Here is a 22962-nt window from a genome sequence, read left to right as displayed (position 1 = left end):
CAGTTTGACATGAGACGAAGACAGAAGCGTTATCACCTCATTCAGCGACCGGCTGTTGTCAGTCATGTTATGGCTGTATGTGCGTTTTCATCCACACGTGAGAGGAAGCATAGATAACTGCAGCTATTACAGAGATACTGCACCTGATTATGTAAAAGCACTGATGAGACCACCTTTGCCCAATCAATGCATAGCTTTTATTTAGTGTGTGCACATGTGAGTTGATGATCAGAAATGGAAATAGTTGCTTTTTGCCTGTGGCAACTCTGACCGCACCAGGCTGTTAAACTGAAATTCAAGGTAATGAGGACATGATCAATCACTGACCTTAACACAGGCCTGTCATCAGACACACACACACACACACGACAGATGGAGTGAGAGTGGATATGCTCACTGAATGCAAGATCTCTAAACCTCAGGACTACCATGTGGGACTCTGGTTAAGCCGTATGATCACAGAATCCTTGACCGATATTCTTAAAAAACTCAAAAAAACAAAAGAACAACCGATGCCATTAAAATAGTAGAGCTGCCTTTTTCATGTTTTTCTGTCCCACCCACAGACCAGAAGCACATGTGGAGTCGTTCTCACACCGCCATGACTCCATACAAACAACCATTACTGCTTAAGTTTATGTAATCGGCCAAAAAGTATGTCCTAGATTTTCTTTGGTCTATATGGATGCATTGTGCTGAAAGTCTGCTTCAGCAAAGTTCCTGCCCTCCTGCAGAAACAGGGCTCATCAAGAGCTCTGAAGGCAAGCCTTGAAGGCAGTGACCTCTTTGATTGGTCACAGAAGTTCACACATAAATCTGATGGCCGTGTGATCAAGACTTGGTCTAAATTGGCACAATGTAAACACTGAAGTGTACTGGTGGTTTATTTTTCTCGAGTCTCTGGTGGTTTACAGATTAAGGGTTTTAGCAGATACTTTCATTAGTAAATAGAAAAAAAATTAATATTGTAAAATATAAAATATTTCCCAGTATTTATTGCCAAATAATAACAATCTCTAGGAGGAGGAGAACGTTGTGTTGGTCAGAGGGAATGTGAGATGCACCAGTACACGCATACTACACATCAAGTTAGTGCATGTTAGCATTTTTCAGTTGCTACAGGACTCAAGGCTCACTTTAGAATGATTCCATAGGTTTCCAAGCTTGTTACAATTTGTGTTCTCATCCACAGCTCAGCTCTCAGCATCTGACATGGGTGTGGGGGTAACACAGAGAGCAATCTGTTTCCATTGTGTCACCTAGAGCGACTGATTCATCATGTAACAGTCCAGTCCAGGAGATCCCACGTGTCTGCCTCCTACACCAAACCCTGGCAGAAAATAAGACTTTAAATGGCTCCTAAAATGATGCCAAAACAAATTTCAGTAATCCTATTTCTTAAATTGCACATGTTTTGTAATTTCATTAATTAAAAGTCAAACTAACAAAATTAGCCTTGCCACTGTTGAGCATCCCTTATCAGAGGGGTCCAGTTGTGTCTAAAAACGCCTTAGGGCCGTTTCACTGATCCTGCCCAGCTTGGCATTGGAGTATAAATAACTTGGCACTTTAAGACAGCTGACAGTGTCCTCATACCATGATGAGAACAACATTCACACACAGACACTGCTGCTCATACTTCAAGAACAAAGTGAAAATGTACAGCACATTGTATTCCCGGTCTTGAAACTTTTTTTTTTTTCTTTTTGGGTGGGTGGGGAGTACTTGAGGGAGGGGGCGTGTTTTGGTGGCAACAAGCATGCTGCTAATTTCCTGCGAGTGAGAGAAACAATGTCTGGAAATGAGTCAAGCCATCATAAATGTCCTGTCTTGGAGAGATTTGTTAGTACCACCCTGTTCTCCTGCGATACAACTCCCAATATCAGCTACAACATAACGCCAGCAGGTCCTCTGCTCTTCTTTATCCCCTCCACGGGCAAAATGGCAGGACTGTGCGCGCTGGCCTTTGCATCCGGAGGTGCAGTATTGTGTTTTGATCCATCATCTAAGTAACTTGTCTGCTTTGTTCTGTCAGTCTGTGTCTTTCTTCCTCTCATGTTGGCTCCTTGGCAGAAAAATGGGGCAATGCAACACTCGTGGTTCTCCAGAGGGGAATGTTGTAATAGGTCAGCTCTTTGAAGGTCTCCTAGTCAAGTACAATAGTGTGTTGCGAGCACATTGGAGGCAGCTGTGTTTCTGGTTTGCAATGTTTTCAGGCTAAGGATGATTCGAGCAAGATGTAAAAAAGAAGTGATCCACGTTGAACCATAATTGTTTTTTTAATTTGATGCAGGAAGCAGCAACACCTGCTATAACCAGAGGGGATTCAAATTCAGTAGGCTTTTATTGTCTGTTATGGAACTGATAATCTGATCATCATAGGTAAAACATAAAAGAACAGATGAGGCTTGGAAGTTCCACTGGTGCATTTACTGTATCTTTAGCTGTCGTTGACCCCGACTGACTTTTTGGTCAGTATTGTGATTGGACATCATAGTGAGTCACAGTGGGGCAGCAGGAAACTTCTGGTCATCACTTCGGGTGAAATCACTCTTGGTACATTTGTGCTCATATCTCTAACCTTTCCCATTAGACTTAATGTCACCTGCTTTCTCCTGCATGCCTGTGGCTCCTTATACATCTCTCACTTCCCTACAGCAACACTCTCACTCTCCTCTCACACTTCACACACACACACGCACACACACCAACCTCATCTAAAAATGTGCTCCTGGTACACGCAAAGCTTTGAGTGAAGTCGGGCTGTTGTTGTTATTTAAAACTTGCTTTTTTTCTTTTTTTACTGTTCTTTGTGGTAAATGTGAAGCCTGTTTTAGCTCAAGCTTCAAAAGGAACACAAAAGCTTTTCAGAAATTCATTTACATCAGTCCAAATCTGAATATTTAATCATTCTGAATGTTTTACTTTCAGTAGAAGACCTCAGCTGTTAACGTGAACCCCAAATATACTGAACTTTATTCTGCAGAGGCTGAAATTGATGCATCAAATTAAAGTAACATGAGTATAAAATGTCTCTGAGTGCCAAAAGTCTTTAAGGGTGCGTAACCCAAAAACAAAAGGTTTTCTCTTAAACACCACTTACTGATAATTGCTGTACATGAATTATGTTGTTAGTATGCTTTGCTCTGTAGGGGCCTTCTAAGGTGATAGTACACTAATAGCAGTATGTGATACTTCACTTGTACGACTAGCGCATTAGTTATGAGCAAGATCTCACTTTAAAATGGGGAACATGTCCTAAGTGAGTTGTTCTTGTGGTACTACCACATTATAAAGTCCGTACTGAGCAGAACATATTAAGATCATAATTTATGTTCAGCAGCTAAATAAGCAGTAATTAGGAGGTTGTGGAGGGAAAACACTTGACAGTAGAATACTGTTGTGCAGAATAATGCGTTAGTTAGTCCTTTATAATCACTATCATATGTGCATGGTTATAGTAGTTATAGTAGTTATAGTTTATACAGTTTCTCCTGACTCAACAGCTCATAAAAATGAGTGATATTTTGATAGTCTTTTTTTTTTTTTTTTTTTTAAGAGGATCTGGGGACTTTCCCCGAGGATGAAAAAGACGTAGCCTATATTGGTTACTGTTTACTTTCTGTATTCATAAAGTTTGACATTTTTACCATCAGTAAAATGATGGAATCAGTTCAAACAATGCAGTCAAACAGCTGTTAAATATTGGCAAGTAAGGTAAATCAATCACAAAGCAGACATGCTGGGACAGTTGCTGAAACAAACGGACACTTTTTAAAAGAAACAAAAGTTTAGGCACAAGCAATTTAGAATTTTCTGTAGCTGTTTTTGTTTTAGAAAGTTATTTCAGTTTCTCCTCACTCAACAACAACTAAATAATCAATTAAGCATTGTATTTTTCTTTTGGAAAGGAATCCAGCGGTTCCTTGTTGAGTGGTGGAATCAGTTGGAACAGACAGTGTGTTCACATACGTCTGCTGTTTACCTTAGCAGGTAAGGCAGCCCAAACGCTTACTTTGAACTACAGCGAACCAAACGGAGGTCAGGCACACTGCGTCATCCATCCAGCCTGTTGTTGTGGCTTTGTTTGTTGTTGTTTCTGAGGATGTCATTTGTGTAGCTGATCCTTCATTGTGGCACAGCACACATTTCACAGTGCCAAACGAATGTGGTCTTATGTAGCTCAGACTGCCTCTGAATGTGGTCTGAGTGATCAGATCTCATTGCATCCTGAATGTGATTTGGGTGCATTCACACCAGCACTTAGGATTGGATCACTCAGGACTGAACAGGGCCTTTACTGATTACTGTAAGCTATTCATTAGAACAGTAAGGAATAGAAAATATTGAAATTGGAAAAAAAAACAACAACAATTATTTCGGTGTCAGTGATGACCAGTACCTGACTCTGGAGGGTGGTGTACAGTGTGGGTGAACTTGGGTAGGTTGAAGAACAGCTTGGCTGCTGCAGCACTCCCTGACAGGAGCCAGTTGTAGTAGTCTACTGAACGCACCAGCTGAAAAGAGCCTGAACTAGAACCTGTGCTACCTTCTGGGTGAAGAATGGATGCATCCTCCTGATGTTGTGGATAATGAATCTGCAGGAGCAGTTTGTCACAGCTGTGTTGGCAGTGAATTTCAAACACAGAATATTCAGCATTTAAACCCAGACTGATAAATGTAGCCTGCATGGTAGCCAAATACAGATTTAAGAGGAAAACATTTACTTATGTATTTAAACTTCTTCTGTGTAACCTCTCATCTATTCATCAATGCTCTGATTAAAGACAAAGAGCTAAATGCTGCAATTTACCATTTGTAAAAACATCTGTTGCGATTTAATTACATATGCAGTATCTAATTAGCATCTGACGTGGGCACTGAGGAGCGTCTCATGATGTGTAGGTTCACCATCCCCCCCTCATCTTCTCCATGCACCCACTAGTATGGGCACAGGGATGAAATCCTGGGTAACTATGGAAACACACCACAGTGATTCTCCAAGGCAGGTGGCACTCTCCTTAAGAGGCCTTGAGTTAAAAGGATTAGAGGGAATTCACAGATGAGACCCCAAAGAGCATGTCCTCTTTGTGTCTAACATCTGCTCACTGTTACTCTGATCTCAGCTGCTCTCAATCAGACAGAAGGAAAGCATTACTAAAACATTCCTCACAGTGCCAACAAGGCAGAATACATAGTTACTGAGGCCTCTATGGCAATATTGAGGTTAAAGTGTTGTCCTTTGATCCTCAGTCAGTGATCATGTATCATGTGTTTGGTACTATGTCTCTGTGACAACTTATTTGCATACAGCTTTCAGAGATGAGCACAACTTAAATTTTGGCAGGCGTAAGACTTGATCTGCTTGGTGTCACATTATAATCTTGGCATTGCAAATTCTTCAACATTTAAAACTATGTGGGACCTCCTATTAAAAACATCTAGAGCAGGAGTTCACCCCAGGGCATGAAAATCTAAACAAAACACTATGCACTTGTTTATGAGATGAACTGTAAATCTGTTCTGCAGAATGTTGGACCTGATTCTGCACAATGGCAGAATATTTTTTTAGGAAAAGAGAAGAAGGGTTTTCTTGTTAAGATTCACTTTTATGTGCAGACAATGACATGCTGATATCCTCCCTGATAACTAAGAATAGCTGTTATATGGTGGGCTGTGGCTACCATAGCAACAGAGGCAAAAAAAAAGATAAAAAAGAGTGATTGAAGGAGGGCATCGCAGCCACACCCATCACGAGAGCAAACAACCAGACTGGAAAACCAGAGCAGACATAGGGATGCTCTGGGATAGCAGCTGGTAAATAATTAGTGGGAGTGGGGAGGGCAGCGCCTGATGTGACTCAGCCAACCAGTTCACATTGCTGTGACCCAACGCAGAAGACAATATGGTTACCTTAGGGCTGCAAATAGCAATTATTTTTGGCAGCTAGTTTTTTCAGGCTAGTGTCATTCAGGACTAACAATTATTATTATTATTATATTTGTATTACAAAATTCAATTAAAGAGTTTGGTCTCGACCTGCTCTAATTGGAAAGTGTCATGGGACAACTTTTGTTGTGAGTTGGTGCTATATAGATAAACTGAATTGGATTAACTAGAAATATTCAAATTTGAGAATCTGAAATCAGAGAATTTGGACATTTCTTGTTTAAAAAAATGCACAAATGGCTAATCAGTTATAAAAATGGTTGCCAATTGTTTGATAATTGACAGCTAATCGGTTAATCAATGAATTGATGCAGCTCTCATGTACAGTAAATTGGCTGATAATTTACTAATTTATGTGACAGGAGGTTTATCAGTCAGTACCCAAATCTGCAGAAAATATGTGTGTTTATGCAACACACCTTTATGCCTTTTCAAAGAGCATTCCAGTGACTTTAAAGTTTATTTCTCGGAGGAAGCACTTTGTAAAGTCATTTTAAAGAGAAAATAAGCCTGATGTTATCATCATATATCTCAACTTTGGACACTTTTAGAATCTGTAGTACAAACTTGGATTTTCAAAGATGTGAGTGTTTAGTAGGCAGGAAGGGTCTAATAAAAGGTGCTTTTGAGTTACATTGTGATAGGATCTTTGAGACTAAAACACTTCAAGTCAGGATATCGTCCACTCTACATCATTGGTTTGGACCATTATATGTAAGTCACCTTAGGGGTAGGGTGGCACGGTGATCCAGTGGTCCGGTGGTTACCACTGTTGTCTCACAGCAAGAGCGCTCCAGGTTCCAATCCTGGTCTTGGATGGATGTAATACATACATAATGGCCCTTTGTGATGGCTGCTGGACCTCCAGATTGGATTGGAGGTCTAGATGTTTAGCTTATTAACTTATTTTAATTATAAGGGATTCAGAAATTAAAATTGTGATATCAGTAATTACAGTAAATTGGGATTTGCCATTCATATTTTTGTATAATAGGAATAGCAGCCCTGCCTTTAATAAAAAAAAATGTCGTCTGTCAATGCTTCAGTACTTTGTCAGCATTATGTGTCAGAAGCTACGTGAGCTAGAACCTCGTCACTGAGGTGGGCTACACTGGTAGAAATGTTGCTAAATAATGTGTTAATTATCTTAAAAAGCTTTGGTTACTATGGCACATTTGGCAGCTTTGGCAAATGGTAAAAATGCAAAGCAAGGCTGCTGCAACAACATGGGTACTGTATGAAAACATTCCTTTCTTCAAGTGGGAGATGCAAAACAACAAACTGGCATTGCTCCTGTGCAGTCTGTCCTTCCTCTCATTTCATCTCTCAGTTCAGGATTCAAACCTCACAATGCGGGCTGCACAGTGTGTGCGTTGGATAACACCGTCGCCTCACAGCAACAGGGTTCTGGGTTCAAGTCTGGGTCTGGGCCCTTCTGTGCAGAAACATGCACATTAGGTGAACTGGCTACTCTACATTACCCCTGTGGGAGTGAATGATTGTGTGTCTTTATGTGTCAGCCCTCCCAGGGTGTACCCCCCGGCAATCTGATATTTTTCATATCTGGCCAGAAAGTGATCAGTTGAGAAAAAGAGGACTGGGCAGACATTTACTGTGACTAAACCAAACCCCCCTTTGACAAAATCTGCACTTGTTGACCTGAGTGAGGCTTCTTCAGTTCTAAAACTGATGGGGAGTTCCAGGTATTCAGCCTCTAGTGGTGTTGTCGCCTTTAAACCATTTGACAATTCATGCCATCATGTGAGTTGAATCTGCATCGAAATATCGCTGGAAGTCTCATTGAATAGTGACTCTGTGTGTCCAACACGTCCTTCAAACTAAATGTTGTCAGTGCCTTGAAAAATGACTGTTGACCTATTGACACAACAACATTGTTTGTCAATGCCTGCCTTGGGGAGTGGGTGTGTAGCCCCCAGCCCATAACAAAGCACATGGTGTGAGTTAGGGACTCTATAAAATTGTAGTGGCCAAGTTACATTGCTCTCTAGTTGATCATGGGCATGAGCTGTAGGTCTGTTTGTCTGTTTTGACTGAGGACAGGCCTTAACTGCACATGCATGTTTGCGTACTTAAATGTGGCACTATCCTGCAGGACTGTGCACAGATGTGGGCGCGTCTATTCGTGCTTTAGAATATAACCAACTTGTTTTGATTTGCAGCTTTCTTCTGGCAAACACTACTCCCTCTGTTATTTCGCTCTCTATCTTGAATGTTGTGTAAACTTATAAACAATAACCGGCAAATGTGGCATAGTACACCTTTAAATCCAAAGAATTATTAATACCACATTGAATGATCACAGTTCCTTCCCTGATAAGGATAAATGATGTGTCATTTTTCAGCAGGTCAAAATACCCATGAATCTCAGAAAAAAAAAACTTTTGTAAGAGCGGAGATTGTTTCCATTTCAGAAACATTGTTTGATGTGAGAACAGAGCTGCCCAGTTTCAGCACACTGCAAGGCACATGTTCATGTCCTGCAGTGTATTAATAGTTGACTACATGATGCTGCTATAAATGGCTTCATCTCATGGTCTGAATAAAAGACATTAAGGAGCACTAATAAGTGCATTTATCACCAGGAGTAAAAGAAAAGGAGGGATAGAGAAGAAGCAAGGAGGGAGAGAGGGAGTACGATGACGGGAGAGAGTGAAAGAAGAGAGTAGACTGGTGAGGGAGGGGTGGAGAGAGAGGCAGTCGCTTTGGATGTGTGTATGTATTTATATGTGTGTCAGCGTGTGTATACTGTCCATTGTAGCGAAATCTGATGGTTGTCTTCCCCTCAGTTAAACTCCACTTGAAGGAAGAGCCTCGGGACCTTTACCTCAGCTTTCACTCTTTTCTATTACTCCATTTCCATCCCCTTTTCTCCATCTTCCCCCCCTTTCTAGTTTAGCACCTCCACCCCACCTCACCATGCTGCTACTCTACAAATATTTCCTTTATCTTCTAGAATCAATCTATCGTCGTGGGGCCAGAAGATGGAGGAAACTCTACCGAGTCAACGGGCACCTCTTCCAGGCCAAACGCTTTAACAGGGTGAGTGTGCTCAAAGCTCACTGATACACTCTCCCAACCGGAGACTGTATGCAGTAATGTCTGAACAATGCTTGACTCAGTTCAGTTAATTGAGCCTGTCTTTACTGGGAATACTGGATTTATGACAAACTTGATGTTGCTACAGGACAAAGGAAGTTTTAAAAATCATATCAGATCCTTGCTTTATAAGGTGAAGTTTGATTTTTTTTTTTTTTAGACATTTTAATGCTCACTGGAATTCAGTGTGGCCAGTTCATGAATTTATATGAACAACTGTGCTTTCTCTCACTGAATTTTGTTAACTAATGTAGATGAGCAGTGAAAAGCATTAGTTTGTGTTCGTAGCCTCAGCAGTCACTGACATATCTGCCTTCAGCAACACAGAAGCAGTTAACACTTGTAGTTGAGGTTTGTCAAAATATGTTTATTGTTTACATCTTAATTTTTAATCAAGTTTACAGAGCTCTGATTGTTTCGGTTGGTTGAACCTTTTATGAGCATAGTAGCAGAACTAATTAATTTGTTGTAATTGAATTGACATTCTGAGATACTGGCAAAGATTTGATGTGTGGAAGCAGGCTTTTGTTTTTTGTAAATCAGCTGAGATAAGCATATTTAGTGAATACATTTTTACATTTTATTTTACTTTATTTCATTTCTTTTTCTACTGCTGTCCTGTTTTTGTTTTTTTTTTGAAAGGAGCACTTGCACATAATTTTATTCTGCTATGCATCTCTGATCTGTGCTGAATGAATCTTAAATCCTTAAATCTTGAATTTTGACAATGCGATTGGAGCATGAAAGTTTCCTGGCCTTGGAAATACAATAAAAATCTAAACTGAGCTATTTCCACTAGTGGAGTCTGTGAGGTGTAGAGTTAAAAGAAAACAATCTTCAGTTAAGATTTTTGGTTAAAAATGGTTTAAATGATGTAAAAATGAAAATAAATAATTTCAATTATTTTGCATTTTCATGGTTTGTTGAAGAAGTCTTGCCACTTTCAGATAGCACAGAAATTTCAAAATGTCTTCTCAGGTTTTGCAGAGTGGTCCAATATTAATGTTCTTTCCTGAAAGGGTTTGAAAGAAAGACAATAAAATAACATATATAAACTGAACAACCTTTGATTTCACCCAAAAATGGAAATTCAGTCATTATTTATGGAAAGTCGGTTGAAGTTTTGTCATACACAAAACATTTCCAGAGCTTCACAGCAAAAACCATTTTGCAGCATTAAAAAAAATAAATAAACAATTTGGTCGAGCACAGAGATCTCAAAATGATTAAGCGTTAGCGTACATCCTGTCTACAGTGAGTACATGAGCTTGAGCGTGCATACAGAAACCACTAGACAAGATCAACGAGAACTTGTGACCTCTGCAGACCTCCGTGTTCACCTGCTGCCTGGACGCTTGCGTCACACAACAGAGAGCGCTCTGTTGTAATGCTTACCGCTTTCTTGTAGCGCTTGTAGATGCCTTGTGGTTCATCAAGTCCTCCTGATAGTACTTTCCAGTTCAGGAAACAGTCACTTACTTGTGTTTAAGCATCACTTTTTTCCCTTACCATCACTTGTACTGCTTCTAAATCTGTGCAGAGTATGAGCGTCTTTCTGTGTGGAGAATACAGTGCACAGTATTTGACAGACATACTGCAGCTAAACTGTATATGACAGGTAGCCAAGTCGCCACTCCAGCTAAGCTGTCTGCACACTGATGCATATATTCATGGTGCCCTACTTATGGCTTGTTCAGCATTTATCTCATCTTAGCTCTCAGCTCTGTGCTAAACACATACATACTCACAAACAGACACACACACACACCTGAATTCACATGTGGGCTTTCGTCATTTCCCCACCAAGATATTAAAGAGGTCCAACCGCTCACACTTCTCGTCAGAAACAGGATTTCAAGCATTTAAAACCTTATTCTGTAATGCACAGTGACATTTTGAAAGGTGGAAGAAGGAAGACATTCAGGTCAGTTCAGTTATTTATGAGAAACCTGTAGTTTCTTTTCCAAGGCAGTTTCAGATGTTCAGTTAAAGAAAATGCCTAGTATAGTTAAGTTAGCATGTAAGAATATAAGACGTGAAAATCAAATTCCAAGTAATTTTACATTACATGGCAACCCTATCCTGTCTACAGCTACCATTGGTTAGATATACACCTTTTCATAATTTTGTGAGTGATGTACAGTTCTTTATGTATACTAGCAATATCATTATTATTATACAAAACACTAATTCATTCATGTTAAATTGAAAAAGAAATATAGTTTCTGCCTTAAAATGTGTTCTTTCTAGAAGGCATGGCGTTTAGTTCAGTAGTTCAACACTAATAATTCCAGTCAGCTGGTGGCATACATTTAAGATGTTAGAGAGAGTACAGCTGTGCACTACAAGGAGGAAATTTAAAAATATATTGAGTGAGTTTCATGATTACTATTGTCACTGTTAGCATTTTCCCGGTTAGTAAGTCAGCTCTTAGTCTGAAACATTTCCCATGGCTGCTGTGGTCTTAATGTCCAGGCAGAAAGTGGAGCTTAGTGCACCGGCGTTTTGCTGACTCAGCACTTTGCTCCCAGGTGTATTCCCTGATGTGGTCGTTACAACTAATGTGGAGCCTGGCTTGTTCAATAAAAGACATATAGATATACAGTTTGACATTAGTACTCTCAGCTAAACCAAGCACTCATCATAATAAGTGGACTGCTGCTGCTGTTATTTTGTGCTGCTCAGATGTCCGAATTCCGGTTGATCGTTTTCAGCCCTATGTTCTGAATATGAATAAGTTGTGTATGTATGAATATGTTTTATTTTTGAGGAAATTTATGTCTTGATTGTACTCTCTAGCAAAGATTTTTTTTTTGTTTTTTGAAATTTACAATGTTTGACATTTGTGGAGAAGGTATAAGGAGGAGTTTGGGGCTGAATGGTTTGATGGAAACTTTGATACCTGAGGCTGAAGTCTGCATCCTGTATCCAACATGTTGTTAGTTCTAAAACATGTAGCTTTATAGTTCTACATTTTGGTAAATACAACGTTTTCTTCAATATTCAGATGACTATCACGCTTACGCAGAGCTGCAACAATTAATCGATTAGTTGATCAAAAGAAAATTTGTTGCTGTAACTATTTTGATGATCAGTTAATTATTTCTGTCATTTTTAATGCAAAAATACCGAACATTTGCTTTCTTTTCTGCTTGTCATTTCTGATATTAAATGAGGACCCTTTTTGGATTGCTGTAGGCTAAACGAGTGGTTGTGAAAATCATCAGCAGGTGAATTGTTAATGAAAATAATTGTTAGTTGCAGCCCTAGTCTCATGCAGTCCATTTATCCATCTGCCCAACACTTGCATGTAGATTACCTCCTGACTGCTGCTCAGTCACATGACTCTCTGACTCCAGCTTTGTAATAACCACACACACGAGACTGGCATCCAGATTTGTACAATATGAAATTACAAAATAGATTTGCTAATGCAAAGTAGTTGTACATTGTAGGAGATAAGTTTGGAATTTTTCATATTTTCACGAGTATTGTTTTATTATATATTCACAACTCAGCATTAAATGTCTGTAGCAGTAAATTGTTAACCAGTTGGATATCAGACTGGGATTTCTCTGGCTGTTGTTGCTATGCCAATTTCTAGGCTTCTGGTTGGTTCATAATGTTGTCCTCAGCATATAAATAAGGCAAGGAGAACTAGGTCAGGTTTTTTTTTTTCACTCTATCCCTCTCCACCCTCTCAGTTTCTACATGTTTGTCTCCATCTCGCTCCTCCCTCCTCTCCATCCTGCTCCATCTCCCCCTCATGTTGCTGCAGAGAAAGCTACTTTGTGGATCATTCCCATTAGACATAATGAGGTCTCTTTAGTTTCTGTCTCCCACATGATGAAGTAGAATTCAGTCATCTTTGCTGGCTATTTGCCTCGCAGTGGGACGACTGACACCGGCCTCTTGTGGTCCAAGACAGACAACCCAAACAAAAGAAAAGTCGTACTGATTCAAGCAGGCCGCTCAGAGCTGATTTTTTTGTCAAGTTGAATTAACAAATGAAAGTGAATATATAGTGGATCTTGGAACTAATCTGCAGTCTCAGTCAACCCTTGGATGCTGGGATTACATTAGCACCAACTTTTACAAGGTTATGCAGTGCTTTACCTTATTTCCACTAAGTACACAATTTCTTTTCCATGGCACTGGGGTTTCTTGCCTTAGGTGGCATTTAAAATGTATGCCATGTAAAACAAATGTAATTCTAAAACATGATGTAACAGGATTTTTTTTTTTTTTGAGTTGGCACCGCTTTTGTGGAGTTTGTGTTTAGTGCTAGTTGCTAAATGTTAACATGCTAACACACTGAAATAAAATGGTAAACATGAAATATTAACTGCTAAACAACAGCATGTTATCATTATCTTTGGAAGCCTGCCAGCATGGTGACAATAGAATTCATCACAAGTCACCACTCTGCCTAAGTATGTGCTGACAGAGATGCTACCATGGCTTTAGACTTTGTATAATAACTAAACTGATAAAAGTTGTGACAGGGTTAGACCTATAACTCCTGCACTGTAGCTTTGCTCTGTTTGATTGTAGGCCAGATATTGATTCTACGGTTGTTGTAAGGGACTGTGATAGTAAGAAATATAGTGAGTTTCCATTTGGTGGCGGCCGATGTGTCCTGTAAGAGTTCAGTGTCCTTTGGGATAATCTGATCAAACAATTTACAGAGACGCTCATGGTGCCACGTGAGAATGAGACTGAACATTCAGCTGTCTTTCTTGTTTATTGCTATTCAGTTCATGCCTCGCGTTACTGGCATAAGTTTGACCGTGGGATCGTTTATGTTTATTTGCCTTGATCAGCCATAATACCTTACTGTACGTTAGCCATAAACTTGTGAGCAACAGCAGGCACCCAGGGTGTGGTTTTGCCTCTCTCTTGCCTTCATGAAATAAAGTACATTTCCCCTGGAATCAGTCAGCCTACATACAGTAGCCTACATTACACAGCATATTGCAAGTGCAACAAGGTGAGAAACAAGAGTGAAATTAAATCCACTTTTTGTTCTCAAAAGGTTTAAATAGGTAAACTCTGAGCTCGCCTCTCACTGGTAAATGACTCTAGACCAGAATCTGGTTGTTTGTTCCTCCAAAAGCTCCAGCTCTGCCCCCAGTTCTCTCCTCCAGAGCTTCCTGGGTCACATGAATATGCTTTGCATTCGCTTCATGTTTGGTGTGAACACAAGAGAATTCTTTTCACTGGACACTTTGACCTGAGAAATGTGATTATGCTAGACTTCAACAGATTTTTCCAGCGCAAAAAAACCCCAAAACAAACGACAACAAAAAAGAACAAACGTCACTACCAAATAATGGAAACCGTGCTTGACAGTCGGGGTGATTTGTTGTATCTTGTTATCCTTTAGTTGCACAGATTGCCACAGATGTCATTGGTTAGTGTGCTCAGAGGAGGTTTTCTTTTGTCAGAGGTGAATCAGACAGCACATCATTTCTCAGCATATTAGGCCAGCTAGTTTCCAGGCACTGATATGATCTGTAATGCTGTCTGCTCGGCTGAAAGGAAGACTGCAATCGATAAAAGCTTTTCTCATGTACTCATCCCTCTATTCCCAAGCTGCAAGACTCTGGACCTCCACGGTCAGCACTTGCCTCATCTGTGCTGGTTTCAGTCTAGTGGCTGCTCTGTAGTAGAGTTTGACAGTTTCCCCCAAAATATAGTTGCCAAATTATGTTGTTCCTTTTTATCCTGGCTGATGGACTGTTCAGTTTCTGTATTTCCTAAAAATGTAGCAAGGCCTTCGTGTTACAAAGCCTATCCAGCAGGACTGCAGTATACATCAGGCCATGTAGAGGACTCTTTACAGGATCAGATATGTGAGAAGCCTGGCTTTAATGAATTCCCAGTGTTGAGCAGACTGCGACTCAAGTATTACGTCTCACACCTCATTGAATCATGGTCTTTATAATTTGGCTTTTTTGAGAAAAATTTACAAAATTGTAATTAAACTCTTAATGTTATAAAACTATAATATGAAAGTGAAAACAGATTTTTTTTTCAAAGTAATGCCAATTTAATTAAAAATATATAATGTAAAATAAGTGACTGCATAAATATTCACCCCCTGTAAAATGACTGACCTAAATCAGTGGAGGTCCAGGCAGCTGGAGCTGTTAGTTTCCCCACTGTGAAGCCTGGTGGTGGCAGCATCATGCTGTGGGAATGCTTTTCAGAAGCAGGTCATGGAGGGTTTGTACAGTTAGAGGGTAAAATGAGTGCAGCAAAGTACAGGGAAATCCAGGACAGCAATCTGATTCAGTCTGAAGATCCGAGGACTTATTTTCCAGCAAGATAAGGGCCTGAAGCACACAGCAAAAGCTATTCAGAAATGGTTTAAATACAACAAGGTGAATTTTCTGAAGTGACCAAGTCAAAGCCCAGACCTCAGTCCAATAGACAATTTGTGGCTGGTCTTGAAATGGACTGTTCACATCTAACCTGATGCAACCTGATGGAGCTCATGGTGCCACAAAGAAGAATGGGGTAAAATTACAGTGTCCAGATGTCCAACCTTGACTGAGACCTGTCCACACGGACTGAGTGCTGTGATTGTAGCCAAAGGCGCATCTGCTAAATACTGAAATTATTTATAATTATTTTACATTATATGTAATGTGTATATACATTATACATTACTTTGTAGGAATCTGTTTTCACTTTGAGGTTAAGAGATTTTTTTTCTAGATTTTTGTCAAAAAAAGGCAAAAAAATAAAAAAGGGGGAAAACACCAAAAGGTGTGAATACTTTTTATAGTCACTGTCATCTTTCACTTGAAGACCTTAATGATGGTTTAAATTGTGGTTTCTAGTTTTTAGCCATGCTAGTGGAATGGCCCTAGGGATGCCAGTGTCGCATGGTTTGTTGGTTGGTCAGTACACCACTCTGATTCAGGCTAAAACGACTTGACAGCTTGCTTGGAAAATTTTCCTGGATAAAGCCTGAAAACTACAATCCCCTGACTTTCCCCTACAGCACCACACCAGTTTTGCTTTGTAAATTTTTAATGAAATATATTGACTTTGTTGAATGAATTAGCATAAAATTTTGTATATCCTACATATAAATGTATTCAAGGTCCCCAGAGGATAACTCCTGGTGATTATTGTGATCCCCTGTCTTTTTTCTGTCTGCGTCCAGCTAATAAACATTGTGTTTAACAGCAAGACTATCTAGCTATACAGCCGCAACATTGTTTTCAGATGAACCTCAAGATTTTCACGAACAAATGATCTTCCATGCGTGCTGTCGGCTGCAGTTGAAAAGCGAATGGGATGTAAGATGTTCGCTTCAGTTCAGAGTAGTGGTGTGGGCCTACACTGGTTCATGCACTGAAGGAATACACTTAGTATTGTTTTTTTTTTTAATTCTAATGTCATGCTGTCATCAGCCAGCTGGTGCAAACCCTAGCAGAGATTTGTAGTCCATTGTATTATTAACAGGACTGTGACTGAGGCTTTAATACGTTAAGGTTTAATACGTAATTAGATGTTTGCTTGACAATGATGTTTCAGTAAATTGACAATGGAGCTTTTGATTGTGTATCTGTTGGTGAGTTAGACTGGAACTACTTAGAAAGTGTCCATTATCAGGAATTACTTGAAACCCTGCAGCCAATCAGAACAGAGTATTCATCCAGACCCAGACTAATACAGTGTTAGCGTTGTTCCTCTGTACATGCTAATATTAGCTTTTAGCAGAAAGCGTTATGTTGCCCCAGGATACCTTAACAGAGCTGGCTTCTGCTGTGCTTATAAGTGTGTGTCCTCTAAGGAATAATACACCCGGAGGCCTGGAGAAGTGACAGACATACAAGTTCTTTCTACTTCACACTGCTTATTACTCTCACGTTGTGCGTGCTGTGTAGAGAAGGGAACAGAGAACGGGGAAAGATTTGGTGTTTAATTCATAAATGTACACTTAACTTCTATTTAGAGTTTGATCAGACAGACTGAAGGAAGTCTTTGAAGTCTTGGTGAAGCATTTCCATGGCAACAGAGCACTAACTGGGGCTCGTTGTTCTTTACACTGTCGGCATACACGCCCTGTGAATGAATGCTGTCAATATACCAAAGCACACACACTGCATCTTAAGTGTTAAGTCCTCTGTGAGACTCTTGGTGACAGATTTAAAGATCCCAGGGACACTTTTGCTGCAAACTTAACATCCTTTGGTACTAATATAGCAGTGTAAGAGAGAAGCTAAAAACAACAACAAAGATGGAACCAATCAAAGAACTAAACTCTGGAGACCATGTTATGTAACACACTGAACACAAGTTTCAGCTTCATAGTGAAGGTATGTGAGGGAAAGGATGAGTCTGAGCCCCATGCCAGACGTAATATTGTACTATACTGTAATAGTGTACTCTAATTGTATAATGAACAGAGCTGAAGCAGTATAAACAAGTCAGGAATTACCATGTCAGCTCAGATAAATAGGTCAAATTACTTCAAACTAGTGGAATCTTATTTATGAGATAGATTAGATAGATTATTTGTATCAGTAGGGAAATTGGTGTGCAGAGATTAGGATATACATTATACATTTAAAAACCTAATGCCCTGAGGTACAAATGAAATCAGTGATTGATTTTTAGTAAATGAGGGGCAGTAGTATCCCTGTCTGGAAGGCAACAATTCAAATGAAAGGGCAAGGGGAGACCTCTGGTCACCCACCATGCTTCTTTTTTCTGTAGATGCTTTACGTGCTTGTAAATGTACTTCCTATCACTTTACTGGCTATTGTTATGATCTTCCTGAGGGTCTTTTTCTGTGACTCAGTAGTATTGCCAAACCAGCAGATTATACAGAATGTCAAAATACTTTCAGTAATAGCACAATAAACATACATCAATTTCTTTAATAAGTACAGTCTTTGCTGAGCCTTAACACTTAAGAGGTCAGCCCAAAGGTTCCGTTTCAGTTTAGGGTTAAGCACAATGCCAAGGCACTTCTGATCTGTGACCAACTGTATTGTCTCTCTGTTGAGTGGGAGGTTTTCAGCTTTCTGATCAATGGCCATTTCTTTTGTTTTGGAAATGCTGGGGAGAAGGCTTGACTTCTCACCATCAATTAAGGTAGTCTAAAACTGGCCCGTGCTTGTCCTCCTCATCGTGTGGGAGGCTCACCAGTGCTGTATCATCAGTTTACCTAATGAAGTGCCTGTTTGGGAAAGTGCTAACTGGAGTTGATGTATAAAATAAAGGGGGGGTGGGGCTCTAGGGGGTAGGTAGTCTAGGTAGTCATTTTGTCAGATAGTGACGTACCTTTTCTTAGCTGCATGACTCTCCAGCTAAGAAAATCAGTAATCCAAAGAGGCAGATCAGCCTCTAATAAGAACTCTGTAGCTAGTCTGTCTGCTAAAATACTGGGTTGAATAGTGTTAAAAGATGAAAAGTCAATAAATAAAATCCGGGCATGTGCCTTAGGTTTCGCCAGGTGAGTGTGCAATTGGTGCAGTAGAGTCAGAATACAAAAACAATATGTCCCTTCACCAAGCACACTTCATGACTTCATGAATTTTAGGTGCTGGCATGATTGTGGACGATTTCCATAAAGTATGAGGTCAAAGAAATGTCCTAAAAATGTCAGTAAACACTGGTGCTATCTATTCAGCTCAGTGCTTTCAAACTTTCCTACAGGTGTTGTCAGGGCCTGGACTTTTCCTTTTATTGATTTAAAGAGATGAAGGACTTGTGGCTCCTTGATAGTTAGGTTGTGTGTAGGGGAAGAGAGAAGGGGCATCTTCAAGGCAGCCTCAGCACTGTTACCACTCTCAAAGTGACAGAAGAAGGAGCTGAGCTGCTTTGCCACCTTCAGATCCTCACCCCCATGCAGGGTAAGACAAGGTTTTCTTCTGCCCATATATGGAACGTTGGTCATTGCTTTGAGTCCCTGCCATGCATCTCTTGGATTACCAGAAGACAAAGTAGTTTCTGTTTTTTGTTTGTAACTGTACTTGTCCACCTTTATTTGTCTCTGTATCTCCCTTCAGCCTGGTTTCTGTTTCTTTGTTATTTGTTTTCATTAGAATAAACTTGAATTGTCTTGCTGGGTATTACAGAATCTACACAGAAGTTGATATAATCAGACACTGTTTCAACCTGAACGTTAATATCTAGGCTTTTAAAAGCCTCTCATGTGATATAGTAGAAGATTACACACATTGAAAAGTCAAAGAGACTGTGTTAAAAGTGTGTCCCTTCCTGTGTGTCTTACAGAAAGCCTACTGTGGCCGCTGTAGAGAAAGGATATGGGGGCTGGGCAGGCAGGGCTACAAGTGTATCAACTGCAAACTGCTGGTCCATAAGCGCTGTCACAGACTCATCCCTCAGACCTGCCAAAGGCTTATGGTGAGTATTTCATCATGTCCTGAGCAGCACAGTAGCCAGCCTGTCATATTCAACGCCAACACAGGCTCTCAGTATTCTGGCAGACTCTGAGATCGAGCTCACATGTTGTCAACTTGAATGAAGGCAATTGAAGATTACATTCCCTCACCACAAGAATATCATGTTGTAATAGTTTAACATGTGTTATATTCTTTTACTGTACATGTTTAGAATCACGTTAATGGCTAGTTAAGTTTTCACACACACCGATTTCCCTTGGTGCATAACAATAAAACTTAGCATGTAGAAAATATATGTACATGAAACTGAAAAAAGCAGCAGAGAAATAGCCAGCACTTTAATATGATTGTACAGTTTAACCTCAACCTTTTCTCTAATCCACCATCTTACAGGCAGCGTACATTTATGTTAACGAATATCTAAATGCTGTATAGTCGTACTCTTGAGAAGGTGCTGTAAGCCGCTGCAGAAGCACAAACAGGTCCTTTTGTTATTGTGGACTGTTTTTCTGCAGCTCATCCTCCTGTTCTTTCCTCCCATTTTATTGAGATGAGGCTGTCAAGTTTAGCAAACCATGTAATTAATCCATTCAACCAAAAGCAAGCATCTGACCAAACACAAAGATTCAGAATTTAGCCCCTCGCAACCAAATCTTGACTAGAAAATCAATCCAGCTCTGGTATAGGGCCAACTGTTCGCTGTCATCCCTGTGTTCCCTGCATCAGGAATTTCCCTCTCTTGATCACAGCTTCCACCCAGTATCTTCAGTGCCAGATAAGAGACTTTGTCGCCTGATAAGATGAAATGATTGAATGCCTTTTTTTAGTGAAACCCCCACATTGTCACAAGAGGCTTGAAGCAAAAACATGTCTTGCTGAGAACACCTCCAAAAACCGACCTCTCCTTAGTCCTTAAAAACATGATTCTTTATACACTCTTCCGAGAGTTTAAAACCATGAGTGGATATTTCAGTGGATATTTAGGTGGATTTTTCAATGTTTTTGTTCAGGATCCAGTCATGCCATCACAGGAACCCCCTTCAGATGCCAAGAGTGAAGAGGTGGACCTTCCACCAGATGACACTGAGGACACAGATGGGAGTAAGACCTTGAAACCTTTTTCTTCTTATATTAACAAGGGAATAGAATGTCACTATGTTATTGAGTCCAGGTTTTTTTTGTCATGTCTAAGATGTACTATGTACAAACTCAATCTTTGTTTCCCATCTACAGGCAGAAAAAAAATTGACTACTAGATTTTTAAGCTTTTTGTCATCTATTAAATGTAATTACCAGTGGCATTTTGATATTGCACTTATATATTTATAAGGTGCAATGTCAAGTATTCTCTGTTTACTAGAAACAAAAAAATATTTACTTTTGCTGTAACAGGAACCAGTTAAACTCTGAGTTTAAACTTGACTTTATCAGAGTTTTTTGGATCAAAAACATCTAATTAAAATAGTTCTGTCAAGTCTGAGTCTGTTCGCTCTGAGTTAAGCATGTTGGGAATGAAAAAACCCACCACTGATGGATCTCTGATACAATGATGCACCGTGGGAACGGGTAAACAAAGAGCTGAGCCTCTATTTTAATCCAGTGGGGCTGCAAATATGAATACATGCCAGTGTGGTCCCTGACATTTATCTTAAAAACAGGAGTGGACAAAGGAGACCTCAGTTAACTCACTTTTGAAACTTGAAAGTTGTCTCACCTGCAACACAAATCTTCATGCAGAAATAGTCAGATTTAGTCAGATCTCTAAAGATGAAAACTTGCATATGAATGCATTCTGATATTCTTACATCAACAGCATGAATTAGGAAAATGAAAAGCTGTGTTACACTGCAGCGTCAGGCTCAGCAGGAGGGGAGAAGTTAGACAGAAGCTTGCCAGCAAGCAGGTTAACTTCACATAGTACATTAGAACAGTAACTGGGGCTTTGTGGAACTGAAAACCCAGTTTTCCTCATCTCAGATTTAACATACTCAGAGTTTTTGCTAAACACACCTGAAACAATGCCCAGGTGTTGTTTTCATGGAACTGTTGCTCTCAGTTCAATGTTAGTGACTAACATTTTAGGTTTGAAATAAGTCAGTTTTTATATTTGTGAAACTGTCAAAATGGGCAAAATGACACTACAGAGTAATCTAAACTAAACTGGCCCCTTAGTTTACATTTGCTGTCATGTTTTGTCAGATCCGCAGTGTGCTACTCACATTTCAAGCACTGCAGCAACAACGCCCATATGACAGACATGACACAAACAAAGGGATATGCATTTGTCCTTAGTCATCCAGTGAAGACACCATTTGTACTGTATGACATGTACAGTACAGTATAAACACAGGTATAATGGCTGTCACAATGGGATCAAGGAACCCTCAAGGGCTCTTTATGTAATTCCAGACAAATGAATGACAGAATGGCTGCTTTATTCAAAAGGTTGACTTTAGACTCTGACAGCTTCACCTCACAATCACCAGCATTACTTATGTAACGCTCAACTGTTATCTAACCACATTAGTGCTCTCTGATGGGATCCCATAGAACAGTCTCAAATCCTATTAAAAGGAACTGATGTGGGGTTTTGTTTTGGGGGTATGACATGCTCTAGGACCCCCTGTGGATTGACCGTGTTTGGTATTTCCTGCGGATAGCTGGACTTGATTGTGTGTACTCTACCTCCCTCTACTGGCCAGAATAAAGAACATGTAAAATCTCTATCAGAATTCCTTTATTAATCCCTGGAGGGAAATTCTTGAAATGTGTGCAGTATAACTTCTGTCACATTGTAACTGTATCCATTTGGTCATAATTCAGTGACTCTCTGTTTTTCCAGTATCCTTTTTACCACACAACTGCACGGTTGATAAAGCAGAGGATGCAGATACACAGGTAAGAAGGGACTTCACTTTTCAGTTATATTGGTTTGGTCTTAGTGTTGACTTCACGTTCATCATCTTTTCTGTTGACTGTGGTCTCAAGCTGTAAAAATGTCTCTTTTGAATACACATACGACCTTACATACTTAGGAAAACTTTATTTAAAATCATCTGAAAGCATAGCTGCTTAATCATTCTTCTACCTAAAACATTTTAAACTTTTGCCAAACATATTTATTTTGATTGCATCAGTGTTGTCATATCATTGCTGCCTCTCCCACCTCTAGGACTTAAAAGCAGTAGTGGATGGCATTGATGGCATGAAGCTGTCCCAGGGCCTGGCTCTGGGGTTGGGTGACTTTGACCTGATCCGAGTGATTGGACGTGGCAGCTATGCCAAGGTCCTGCTGGTTCGGCTAAAGAAGAATGAGCAGGTGTTTGCCATGAAGGTGGTGAAAAAGGAGCTGGTCCATGATGATGAGGTAAGACATTAAGTATACCTTGGATGTCAAGGATGCGAGACAAGGGCAGGAAGGACAGATGCATAACTACAAGCAATGTAGTTAGAGTTGGCTGATGCGGTACAAGACAGAGTGACAGATCCAATAGTGTGTTCATGG

The 22962-nt window shown here is 39.9% G+C and overlaps 1 protein-coding gene across 5 annotated transcripts in view; it reads left to right on the top strand.

The window, feature by feature from the left end:
* The window catches only part of prkcz (protein kinase C, zeta), a 118158-nt gene that overhangs the window by 51123 nt on the left and 44073 nt on the right, over positions 1-22962 (top strand). For 4 of the 5 annotated variants that reach the window (XM_046397974.1, XM_046397973.1, XM_046397975.1 and 1 more), the window contains 5 exons: positions 8924-9009; positions 19327-19458; positions 20468-20558; positions 22300-22355; positions 22630-22824. In XM_046397974.1, the coding sequence (XP_046253930.1) occupies positions 8924-9009; positions 19327-19458; positions 20468-20558; positions 22300-22355; positions 22630-22824 (560 nt within the window). Of the gene's footprint in view, positions 1-1766; positions 1979-8923; positions 9010-19326; positions 19459-20467; positions 20559-22299; positions 22356-22629; positions 22825-22962 lie in introns of those variants that run through there. The other variant, XM_046397976.1, reaches the window with a different exon arrangement.

This window comes from Scatophagus argus, chromosome 8 (genome assembly GCF_020382885.2).
Source record: "Scatophagus argus isolate fScaArg1 chromosome 8, fScaArg1.pri, whole genome shotgun sequence".
Classification (NCBI taxonomy): domain Eukaryota; kingdom Metazoa; phylum Chordata; class Actinopteri; family Scatophagidae; genus Scatophagus; species Scatophagus argus.
This window is presented reverse-complemented; position numbering and strand designations above follow the sequence as displayed.